Source organism: Setaria viridis, chromosome 5, assembly GCF_005286985.2.
Source record: "Setaria viridis chromosome 5, Setaria_viridis_v4.0, whole genome shotgun sequence".
Lineage (NCBI taxonomy): Eukaryota > Viridiplantae > Streptophyta > Magnoliopsida > Poales > Poaceae > Setaria > Setaria viridis.
This window is the reverse complement of record NC_048267.2, coordinates 44,094,935-44,107,342: the sequence shown is the minus strand read 5'-3', so window position 1 is coordinate 44,107,342 and position 12,408 is coordinate 44,094,935. Positions and strand designations below refer to the sequence as shown.

General features: G+C 43.6%; 1 protein-coding gene and 1 long non-coding RNA gene across 2 annotated transcripts; one reads left to right on the top strand and one right to left on the bottom strand.

The window, feature by feature from the left end:
- Window positions 1–1,239: 1,239 nt before the first annotated feature.
- Window positions 1,240–4,272, bottom strand: LOC117857978 (uncharacterized). The gene is made up of 5 exons (XM_034740923.2): window positions 4,084–4,272; window positions 2,936–3,283; window positions 2,729–2,801; window positions 1,738–1,868; window positions 1,240–1,645 (listed from the first exon to the last, which is right to left on the bottom strand). The coding sequence occupies exons 1-5, from the start codon at window positions 4,255–4,257 to the stop codon at window positions 1,427–1,429; spliced, it is 945 nt and encodes a 314-aa protein (XP_034596814.1). The 5' UTR covers window positions 4,258–4,272; the 3' UTR covers window positions 1,240–1,426.
- A 1,815-nt stretch (window positions 4,273–6,087) lies between these two features.
- On the top strand, window positions 6,088–11,617 carry LOC117858481 (uncharacterized). The gene is made up of 4 exons (XR_004640972.2): window positions 6,088–6,365; window positions 6,965–7,260; window positions 7,363–7,434; window positions 7,516–11,617. It is a non-coding gene; the product is annotated as an uncharacterized lncRNA (long non-coding RNA).
- The last annotated feature ends 791 nt before the right edge of the window (window positions 11,618–12,408 follow it).

Below are 12,408 nucleotides of genomic sequence, written 5' to 3'. Positions count from 1 at the left end.
ATGTTCAGAGCTCACAGCCAGCCATGGAAGAACAAGTCCAGTTCTAGCTGTGTGCTTCGCTGCTTCTGGAGTTAATAACCTGACACTGACAAAACGATCAATCGATATTCTTCAGAATATTTATCTTGCATCTCGAAAAGGCGCTAATACTTTTCGAATCCCCAAAGTTTTTCCAGCAGCTGTCTAAATCCCAAAAGCAAACTTTTTTTATTCTAGACTAGAAAAACAGAGTAGCAGTACAGAACTGCCCAAACCACTCTGGAAAAAAATAAAGCGCTCCCGATTACTAAAGAAATGGTGCACTCGATGCTATTGGCGCCCGCTCTACTTGATTGGTTATTTGATTTGCAAGGATACGGCAGGTATTTTTCTAATTCAGAGGGAGGCCAAGGCGGCTGTACGAGGGAGGGAGGCGTTACCCTGGGGGCGCTGACGCAAATGGGCGGAGGAGGAAGACGGGCGATGGGTACGTGCTTGGTGGGATGGTGGCCGCGTGGTGGCGGGCGTCAACGTCGGCATCATTTCCGCCACCGCTTTCCCTCCTTATCCCCGCGCCCACCGAGTGAGTGCCCCTTGCTTCGGGCTAAACTTGACGGCAACTGACAAGCACCCGCCGATGAAGACGTCTCGGTAATGCATCGTATTGTTCAGGCACGCAAGAGATCGCCTTTGATCAAATCAGTGGGCAGCGTCACGGGTCTGAGGTTCTTCTGCAGCTGACTGATGATTGATCGATGGATTGCTTCTGCTTTGATTTGGATCGAGCTGTGATGCTAGCAAAAGATGCCAAAAACCCAAAACGCAGCAGCGATTTTGTAGGAATTTCATAGATCGTTCGAAAATAATGATATAATCTCACATGAATCGAGGAGAACCAAAAACTTCGATGTTCCAAACAAGACCAATTTTTCTCTCTGAGATAAACTTTTTTTTTTAGTACAACTCTCTGAGATAAACGGATGGCAATTTTCGATCATGATGCTAGCAGAAAGGTAATGGGCTGAATAGCTTGTGGATACATCTGCAACATACCCCTCTCCCGGCCCATTGGAGGAGGTCGGTCCGGCTTTGACAATATCCAAGCCCAAAACTTCAGATCAGGCCAAGCCCACACAAGCAGAGCATACGGCCATATTCCAGGGGATGCACCGGTATAACTTCACATCGCATCACAATTCACATCCCAAACAGAAAGGATAAGATACTGCGTCGACCATAATAGTAACACCCATATCCAGATGATGTAAGGATTTACTTTACTGACGATACAGCTTGGTATGATGTCCCAAATGCCGAGGGCAAAACCACTTGTTAAATCGCTGTAATACTCTATGCTTTCAATAAGTCTCTAACTAGCTCTGACATGCAATCGCCACAATGTGGTGAAGGCGTGCTGCAGAACTTGTACCAGAATGACTGCACCGGATTACTCCGTCGTTGGGAGGTACACCCGGTGGTGCTGGTTCTTATTAAGGGTCCTTCGGCAGGTAGGGCACTTCTTCTGAGCCTGAATGGCAGCCTTGATGCACTTCTGGCAGAAAATGTGACCGCAGACGGTGGATGCCGCTTCCGTCAGCTCATTCATGCATATCGGGCAGGTGAACTTTGGTTCCTTCGGGACCTCCTTCACAGGTTCAGGGGGTGCCTGGGTGGATGTTGGTAGAATTGTTTAAGCGATCGATACAGAGCTGATATTTACTGATGTTACATAGATCAAGTTCACACTGGAATTCTTACCTTGAAGAAGTTGACTTCTGGAGTGTCCACTAAACTTATTACAGGAAAAGTGTTAGTTGCACTTGGAGGCTCATGCCTGCGGTTGGTGCCCAGAGATAGCAGTGTGTTCACATGCTCATCAAGAGCATCCCCTAAAAAGAATGCAACATGCACCAAGTTATTAGATATGAAACAGAAAGACAGAGTAAGTCTCTTAGATTCCATTTGTTCATGCTTAGCATACTTGAGCAAAATTAAGAACAGAAAATCTATAAGGTGATATTTAGCACTTATTTTATTAGACAAGGAAATGCATTACTAACACTATGATCATGTCATATTACCTAAATACTTAGTGCAAGCACAACTGATCAGGCAAACCACAATTACAAGGCAGTCTAAACCAACTGAAATGGGAAAACTGTGCTCCATAGACACACAGCTTCTACTACAATGGTTCTTGTATACATTGATATCCAACACCACTAATGCGACACAAAATGGTTATGTGAATATGCTCGTGCTATTCAACTTCCAGTGGAACAACCGAACAATCCCAACCAAGACTTTTTGGAGGTATCAAATTTTAGTTTCAAATTCAGCCCACTGAAAAACATCTGCGATTGCAATACCATGAAGTGCTAACATGCTAAGTGAACCGTGTGGACGATATCAGCCATACCAACAATACCCCGTTGTTACATGGGCAGCTAACAAGTATCCACATTAAAAGAAAAAAGAGTTACATTATGAGATACTAACACAGGCCAGATTTTTTTTATGCTTAGCAAGCTGAACTGTAAGTAACAGAAGCTATATCATGATGCTACCTACTGATAGCAGACAAAATATCACAACTACTGGAGAATGTAGAGGAGGGAAGTCCAGAAGAGCAAAAGTATAAATTATTATGTGTAAAAATGAAATTACGAGTTTTCATACAAAACAACTAGACGGTTGCATTCGAATGACTGGAATGGTTAAAAAAAATCATGCTGGAGAATCATCAAACCTGCTGGTTCTGGGTTTGTATCAGAATCATCATCTAATATCACAGTAATACGCCTGGTCGACTGTTGTCTTGCCTGAAACATAAAGGCAAAAAACTTGATTATCAGTTGTCATTGTTCCTCCTTAAACAATTATATAAGAATAAAAAAGGACTCAAATAAATATGCAAATCTACAAATAGACACTAAAACAAGGCTGAAGAACATACTTGAGGGAGCGATGTTGAAGAATAGATAACAACATCATCATCGATGGCTTCAACATCGATGGGGCAACTATGCATGCCAATGTGTGGCTCATTAGTAGCCGGTGGGATACTACTGGAAGCCTGGTTGAGTTGTACAGTCATACTGCTGGAAGCCTCATTGTGTGAGACAGGCAAACTGCTGAAAGGTGAACCCCCCTCAGCCCCTTCAGCAGGGGGACAGTTCAGGTCCAAAAGCTGTGAGAGAGACTTTGTTGTAGTTCGTCGCCTCTTCTGAATCCGCCTTCCAGCACCAGGGGAGTTCATAGTGTTGCAGTAAAAGATACAGGCTTGACCGAAGCCAATAGAACACTGTATGTTTGTAAACTTCAGAATCAATTACAAGCACAATTCCAACAGTTCTGAAACACAAAAGGTAAAGAACATAGAACAAAATTCTACTACCTCCATATCGTTTTATTTGACATTTGTTAGTTCAAAAATGAACTACAACATCAAGTATTATGGTTTGGAGGCAGTATGTATAACATGATTTAACAAAAAAATTTGTATTCTAAAGATCATCAAACAAACTTCAGAATCAATGGCATGATACGACCTACCTAACATGATTTAAGAACGTATAGAACAGAATTCAGTATCAATGGAAGCATCCTTTACCCATCTTCTCTACAGGAATTGGCATACACAACATACATGGACCACAACTGAAATAAACTACACCTGACGGAGTTGCAAACCGTCTAAATGAATCATCTTCTAACTCTTCCCCCTACAAGACCAACTCCAACCAACAAAAAGGAATCCATAAACTCGATCGAACCTTTCGGATAGGCCTCTTTACGCCCAAATGCCTTCCAGGTACCGCTTCCAGCAAAAGGGGCTAAAAAAATCGCACCTTTCCGCCGCTTTCCCCAATTCCCCAACCCCAAAACACTTGGGCCGAGAGAGAACCCTAAATCCCCCCCCCCCCCACCCCCCAAAACCCCGTCTTTCGTCCAGAAATCGTCCAAAATCCCCCAAATCCGACATAATCCAAACACTTCCTCGGCCCCCGGCACCATCCGACCCCAGAAAAATCAGAAAAAATTGGGGGAAATCCCAATCCGTACAGAAGGATACAGGTACAGCTAGGGGGAGGGAAGAATTACCAGGAACGAATCGGGCTCGTCGTCTGGGCCGCGCGGAGCGACTAGGGTTCGCGGCTGCGAGCTGGCAAGAAGACTAGTGGGCTTTTTCCTCTGCCCGCCGACCTTTTGGCGATTTAAATAAGAAACCAGACGCGGCTGACGCGGGTCCGTGCACCGGGTCTGCAAGAGCCTCATCCTGGCCGTTCGACTGCGCGGAGAAGCCGGAGATCCATGCGTATACGGTCCGGTCCGTGCGCCCGGTGCATGGAGGGAGGTGACCATAACGTGGGGATGGTGAGCGACGCGGTGGAAATCTGGAAGACAGGGTGATGCCAGCGCCTACGTGCGAAATGAACGGGGCTGTTTGGTGACTGAATGTGGACCCAGGACTGTCAGTGAACAGCCATGCAGTTCGACGTTGTCACGTTGGATTGGGTAGGTTCGGCTCAGAATCCAGTTTACGGTTTAGGGTTTACTTGAGCTCATCTGGTGTGGGTTAAAAAGGTATTCCTTCCATCCTAAAAAGAATGAAACTCACGGAAGTCAACTAATTTTAAATTTGATCAAATTTATACAAAATAAATATTGAAAGATAAATCATGTAATATATTTTTATATAAATTTATTTGGAAACGTGAATGTTAGTATTTTTTTATAAATTTGGTCAAACTTGAAACTGTTTGACTCCTCGAGAAGCGAGAGTTGCATTCTTTTGGGGACTGAGGGAGCTAAGCTAAACTTTTTTTTCTAAATAAACTAAGCTAAACTTGGGTGATGAGAAATTTTGCTTATGCTGTAAATCACAATCGCTAAAAATGTGATGCGGAAAGTTTTGGGGGCGTTACCGGATTCTTAGGACGTTTCACAGTTTCTCCATTTAATTACAAATAAAAAGTAGCCAAATTCAATCGCACTATCAGTGCTTAGCTTGGTCTTTATCGATAAAAAGCCAAATACGCATATAGTCTTTTTTTAGGTGATGATCATGTACCTTAGTTTTCTAGATCCATCCCAACTTTTTTATACTCACAAAAATAATTTGCCCCCCCAACTAACCAATGTGTTATTTTGAGGCTTGTCCACGATGTTATATTACAGACTTTAGTAGCTGGAGAAGGCGCCCGCCATTCCCAGAATATTGTTAATATGTTTTATTCGTGGGTATATCATTTCCGACGGCAGTGTGACACGTTCTATATGAGCTATTTGTTGCTAAAGTATTGCTCCTAGGCTAATCTCATAAGCCATCACTACAACGACAAAAAAAGTGGCCATTCTCATCTTCTCAGCTTGTTTTTGTCGATATAGGTGATGCACTTTGCATCTGCTCTTGTTTGCCATCACAAACAAGTGAGCCTTATTCACAATTTTGAGATTACTCCGTATTAGATATTCACCACTTCGCTTGGAGGAGTTTGGTTGGCTCAATGAGCGAATTGACGGGACAACCTTTAGCCCAATTCCACATCGAACGACAATGCAAACGCATTGCTAGTAGAAGTCTTTTTTTAGATCCGTTGTTAGTAGAAGACTAGAAGTCGAACATAATAGCTTTAGCCTTTAGCCACGTACGCCCTATTGGGCTGTTGGACCAGTAGCAGTAGAGTCACCCACCGGTGACACCAAGCTAAATGCACCGTGGCCGTGCTGCTTATTCAGGTTCGCACCATGGACGCGCCACCTTGCCACGATGGTCGCTTTGACTTTGAGAGAAACAAACGAAGCGTGTTTTCACACCACCCTGTAGCCTTTTGCCATTTTCACACTGCTGACTATGACGACGTGCGTTGACCGGTGAGACATGATTGGGCTGCATCGCAATCTTCGGACGGTCTTTGTGGCCTAAATTGGGCTGAAAAGGCTTGATAATGTAGTCAGCTCTCAGCTCCAGCCCAGCCCAGCCCACGAGACAGCTTAGACGGTCTCGGCTTAACCGTCGATCATCAGGGTTACGAATCACGGCCGTCTGTTATCCCCTCACAGTCCTATATATTATGAAACCTAGCCAAGGAGTTGGCGGGGGAGGCGATTGCTGCAGCGAGCGAGAGGGCGAAGTTGGCGAGGGCGATTGCGAAGCGGAAGGATACGGAGCGGGCGGCAGCTGTCAAGTCGGCGACTGCGCTGGCGAAGGAGATCGCGACGTCGAAAGAGGCGGCGTTGGCGAAGGAGGATTTCGCGGCGCCATCCTCCTCGACCCCAGTCACCGGGGACATGGCCGACGGGTCCTCAGTCTCCGGGTTCCTGATCGACTTGTATGATAGGGACCCTGGGGTTACAATCATGGCTGGCGCCTCACCGGATATGTAAGTTGACTCTAGTTTGTATATACGAGTGGCTTAATTTGTTCAATTTCAGTGTTCAATTGACTTCATTCGTTGATATCTAGAGTAGCCAGGAACTTAATCTGTTGCCTTTAATGTTCAGTGGCAACTTTTGTCGGTCGTTTGGATTGGAGGCGTGGCCTTATGAGAGTGCCATCATTTTTGTCAGTCGTTTAGATGCAATATTCACGCCTATCTTTAATAGTTCGGTAAAAGTTCAGTAGTCTTGTTAGTCATGCGATGAAACCGTGGTGTGATTGTGTGAACTTGCTTGTCATGTCAGGCGATTCTTTAATAGTTCATTAAAAGTTCAGTTGTCTCTTGTTAGTTATGCGGAGAAACCGCCGTGTGAACTTCTATAGATGAATTCTTATGATTCCAATAAGATTTTGCTAAACGTTTTTAATGCAATCTGTGTATTTAGTTTAGTTTACAGACTTGAGCATGTTCCTGCTGCCCTAATGAACGATAATTTTAATTGGAACTGATTTTTTTTGCCTTTTTGATATTATCACAAGAACTTGTGGCTATAATATTGGTCATATACTCAATCGACTTGGCTGATACACTCTATTTTCCAGTTTAAAGTTTGAGGTCACTACTGTGGAAACATATCTTGCTAACAGGAACTGGGAAGGGCTTGAAACTTATATTGAGAAGTTTTTGAAAGATGTCCAAGTTGAGTTCCACTCTCATTCGGGTCTCGTGTACACACTTTACAAAGCCAGAATTGGGAATCTTATCCTGAATAAAAAGTTTGATGAATCAAGAACACTTTTCAATGAAAAAGTTCAAACCTTGATCAAGATGATGATCTCTATCTACCACTTGACCTGGCACAAGATGTTCAGTACTTGGAGGCCTGTGTGAAAATTTGGTACGTTGTATTTAATTCTGCATTTTCTTGTTTGGCAATATTTATATTCTCTTGTTTCGGAACATTTTCCCAAATGCATTTCTGATGCCTTATCTAATGCAGCAAGGCACCAATTGAAGAATATGCTATGAAGACTGTGATTTGTGATTATGTGCACCTATACTTCCCTGAGAGGTACCTATTTTCTGTCCTCCGCCACTGATTGCATGTTTCTATAAAATGGATGATTATTTAATAAAGTTATGTTTTATACAGCCTAGGAGTGAAAAGAAAGGAATCTCCCCGTGATTTTGTAAGAGCTGTTACGATGAAGATGGCAAGTGATGGGTTCATAGATTAAAACATTGTCATAGATCTACATTAGAGAAAACAGAGAGAGGGAGGGAGAGAATCAGAGGGTCAACCATCGGTCTTGGTGCTGGAGCTCGCCATGGCGGTGAAGGTGACGGTGGCTTGACGATGACGACGTTAATGGCGGTAGTGACGGCGTGGCGAGGGTGGTGTAGCAGGAGGCGGCGGAGCTTTCCGCCGCTAACAGTGCCTAGATCGGGTTTCTGTAGATGGGCGAGTAGGGCACGGCAGCGAACTTGGGCGTGCGTGCCCTTGGCCCCCACCTCTCCTTTTATATGCGCTGCGCGACGGGGGCCACAACCATGGATTGGTTGTGCGCCCCAGATCAGGGCGTGAGATAGGGTCCGACTCGGTCGTTAGGACGAGTCGGGGTGGAGATCAAACTAACATTCTCCCGATCTGGCGCGAGATAGGGTCCGACTCGGTCGTTGGGATGAGTCGGGGTGGAGATCAAACTAACATTCTCCCCCTTGATCTCACTGTTAGGGATTAGCCTAGGATCTCTAAACGCACATCTAGCCGGGATATCTAGTTAACCGTGTGTTTATAACGTTCGTGTTAACCGAGAGAGAGATGGGGTACCTTCACCCGTAGGGTGGAAGCGGCAGAGCCGCTGGCCATCTCAGGTTCTGTTGGTGAAGGTCTACGCTAGGGCAGCGACGCGCAGTACCGTGGCATGGCGGTGGTGGAGCTCTGCGCTAGGTAGCGACGTTCAGTGTCGTGTCGTGTCGTCGGCATAGCGGTGGCGGAGCTTCCTGTCATTGCTGCGCCTCCCGTGATCGGTCTAGGGTTTGTCGGTGGGTGATTGGCAACGCGGTGAACCTCGTACCATGCACCCCGACCCCCCCCTGTTTATATGGTGCAAGTGACAGGGCCCACCACCCAATGCTAGGGTGGGCGCCCCCGATCAGGGCGCGAGTCAAGGGCTCAATGGGCCGTTGGGCCTATTAGAGAGGAGATCAATCTAACATTCTCTCCTTTGATCTCATCATATACTTTTAACTTTATACTTTTCGTTTTATTTGTTCCATCCATCATAGAGCATGCCTCATCGTCACAGCTCAATCGTCGATAAAATCAACAGCTACGACACACCTCTCTATTTTGAAATAATTTTGTTTCTTTTGGGCCCTTTATAATCCAGTAATCATAGGCTTTCCCTTAAACCCATGCCGGCTAAGTGTTCTCTGAACACATTGGGTGGTAAGCCTTTCGTAAGTAGATCCGCAAGCATATTCTTTGTTCTTATATGCTCAAGACTTATAGTGCGATCCTGAATTTTGTCTTTCACAACATGAAACTTTATCTCAATCGTTTTGGTATATTACTTGATTTATTGTTGTGAACATAGAATATTGCTGGCTCATTGTCGCAGTACATCTTTAGTGGTCTATGAATACAATCAACCACTCTCAATCTGAGTACAAATTTCTTTAACCATATCGCTTGCCCCGTGGCCTCATGACATGCTAGAAACTTTGCATGCATTGTAGATGACGCAGTTACTTTCTATTTGGAGTTTCTCCACGAAATAGCTCCTCCTGCGAGAGTGAACATGTAACCAGACTTGGATTTTCTATCATCTCTATCTCCCGCAAAGTCTGTATCTGAATACCCTTTTATCTCTAGGAAATCAGATCTTCTATACGTAAGCATGAGGTCTTTTGTGCCTTGCGCGTAACGCAATGCTTTCTTCACCATCTTCCAATGCTCTATACCTGGATTATCTTGATATCTTCCAAGTACCTCGGTGACAAAAGCTAAGTCAGGGCGAGTACATACTTGAGCATACTGTAGGCTTCCGACAACTGAAGCATATGGAACCACTTTCATTTGATCGAGCTCGTATTGGTTCTTGGGACAATGAAAATTTCCAAAACTATCGCCCTTGACTATGAGAGCAGGTGTGGCTTTACTCGCATGCATATTATACTTCTTTAGAACCTTTTCTAAATATGCCCTTTGCGATAATCCTAAAACCCCATTCTTTCTATCTTGGTGAATTTCTATGCCCAAAACATATGATGCTTCACTGAGGTCCTTCATATCAAAGTTTGAGGATAAAAACTTCTTTATCTCCAATAGCATACCGACATCACTGCTCGCAAGCAAGATATCATCCACATACAGGATTAGAAAAATGTATTTCCCATTTTTGACCTTTGCATAGACGCAATTGTCCTCTATATTCTCTTTAAACCCAAATTTCTTAATCGTATCATTAAACTTTAGACACCACTATCTAGAGGCATGCTTTAATCCATAAATGAATTTTTTTAGACGACATCCCATATTCTCTTTGCCTTCCATGATAAAACCCTTGGTGGTTTCATGTAGACATTTTCTTCTAAATCCCCATTTAGAAATGTTGTCTTTACATCCATCTGATGTAATTCTAAATCAAAATGTGCCACTAATGCCATTATGATTTTGAAGGAATCTTTACATGAGACAGGAGAAAGCGTCTCATTGTAACATGTCCCTTCTCTTTGTGTAAAGCCTTTGCCACAGGTCGCGCCTTGAACCTTTCTATATTCCCTCTGGAGTCACATTTAGTCTTGTAGACCCATTTACAGCCTACTGTTTTGGCACTTTTAGGAATTTCTTCAAGTTCCCAAACTTTGTTGGAACTCATCGATTTCATCTCATCTTTCATGGCCTATAGCCACTTTGATGAGTGAGTGCTTCTCATGGCTTCTTCATATGAAATGGGATCATCTTCCATATGAACTTCTTCTGTATTATAAACTTTATAATGATCAGGAATAGCTGATCTTCTAACTCTTTGAGACCTTCTAGGCCCCTCATTTACAGGCTTATCCTGTGCCTCAGCTTGTGACACATCATCTTAAGGTGGCTGCTGCAACTCTTCCTCATGTGCAACAATGGGTTCAATTGGCTCCTGAAGGCTCATCATTTTCATGGGTGGAATCACAGCCGATGCTTGCACCGCAACCTCAGGAACCGTCGGTGCAGGAACAACAGGTAGTGAGAAGAATGGTTGCTGAATCATCGGAGTGGGTGCACACACCCGCTTCTCCTCAAGATCAATCTCTTGAGCCACCATGCTCCCCCTCATCAATTCATCCTCTAATAAAATAGCATGTCTCATTTCTATAATTTTTGTATATCTATCTGGGCAGTAGAAACGAAAACATTTTTATCTTTCAGGATAGCCAATGAAGTGGCAGCTTACTATTTTGGGATCTAGCTTCCCCATGTTTGGGTTAAATACTTTGGCCTCAGCTGGGCTCCCACACACACGCAGGTGGTTTAGTGAGGCTACTCTTCCTATCCATAGTTCATACGGTGTTTTGGGCACCGACTTACTTCATACTCTATTAAGAATGTGAATGGTGGTTTTTAATGCCTCCATCCACAATCTCAATGGCAAAGTGGAATAACTCATCATGCTCCGCACCATATCCATCATTGTATGGTTACACCTTTCAGCTACTCCATTTTGCTAAGGCTCGCTCGGCATCGAATACTGGGCTACTATGCCATTCTTCTGTAAGAACCTTGCAAAAGGTCCAGGAACTTGGCCAAATGGGGTATGCCGATCATAGTACTCCCCCCCGGTCGGATCTTACTATTTTAATTCTTTTGTCATGCTGATTTTCAACTTCAGCTTTAAATATCTTAAATTTATCCAGCCCTTCCAATTTTCTTTAATTGGATAAATATAGCCATAACGGGAGTAATCGTCTGTGAATGTTATGAATGAGTCATAGCCATCCACGCTTTTCACAGGAAATGGTCCACAAATATCAGTGTGGATTCTCTAAAACTCCTGTGCTACGTTTAGCGCCTTTCTTTAATTTACTTTACGTACTTTCCTTTAATGCAATCTACGCATTGTTCTAAGTCCGAGAAATCTAGTTGAGGAAGAATTTCATTCTTAACTAGTCTTTCTATTCTCCCCCTCGAAATATGGCCTAAACGACAGTGCCATAATTTTGATGATATATCATGAGTTCTCTTTCTTTTCTTTGTCTCTTTCTCTGATGAGGATACATTCACATCACACACAGAATTTACTTTTTCACGCAGCGATAATAAATAAAGCTCATTGTGCAGGGTAGCGACGCCACCACATGCATTATCAAACCAAATGACACACTTGCCATGTCCAAAATTACATTCATAACCATCTTTCTCTAAACGTTAAATACTAATTAAGTTTTTGTGTAATGAAGAAACATAAAGAACATCTCTAAGCAGAAGCGTGAAACCATCAACTAGCTCTAGCGAGATATCGCCAACAACTTCAACATCTGCTTGGACTCCATTTGCGACCTCAACACATCTTTCACTTCTTTGCGTAGTCCTTGTTGAACGGAATCCCTGTAAAGAATTTGCAACATGAACAGTTGCACCTGAGTCAATCCACCTAGTAGATTTTGAATACTGTGTATACAAGGATTCATTTACAAAGGAGATAATGTTCTCACCTCTCTTTGTCTACTATGAGAGGCTTTTGGTGATGCTGTTGCTGCATGGGAGCCTTTCCACGTGCCTTGAAGAAAGAGTTAGCATTGGTGTTCTTTTTCTTGTTATCCTTCACATAGTGCAAAGAAGCACCATGTGAAGATCTGATTCTATCCTCTTCATGCACGCACATGGCTATCATTTTTTCCATGTTCCACTGTTCTGGCTGCATGTTGCAGTTAACAACAAAAGTATCAAATTCTTTTAGCAGGGAAGCAAAAACCAGATGAATAATGTGGCCAGGCTTAAGCTCAAGATCCATTAGCTTCAACTTAGCTGCCATGTTGTACATCCTCAGGATGTGCT

Bases quoted from the DNA above. Each gene is read 5' to 3' on its own strand.
- LOC117857978 (XM_034740923.2), bottom strand. From the start codon at position 4,257: ATGAGGCTCTTGCAGACCCGGTGCACGGACCCGCGTCAGCCGCGTCTG. The intron at 2,802-2,935 runs GTATGTTCTTCA...TTTATGTTTCAG, and splicing joins CTTCAACATCGCTCCCTCAA to GCAAGACAACAGTCGACCAG. The intron at 1,646-1,737 runs GTAAGAATTCCA...ACATCCACCCAG, and splicing joins CAGAAGTCAACTTCTTCAAG to GCACCCCCTGAACCTGTGAA.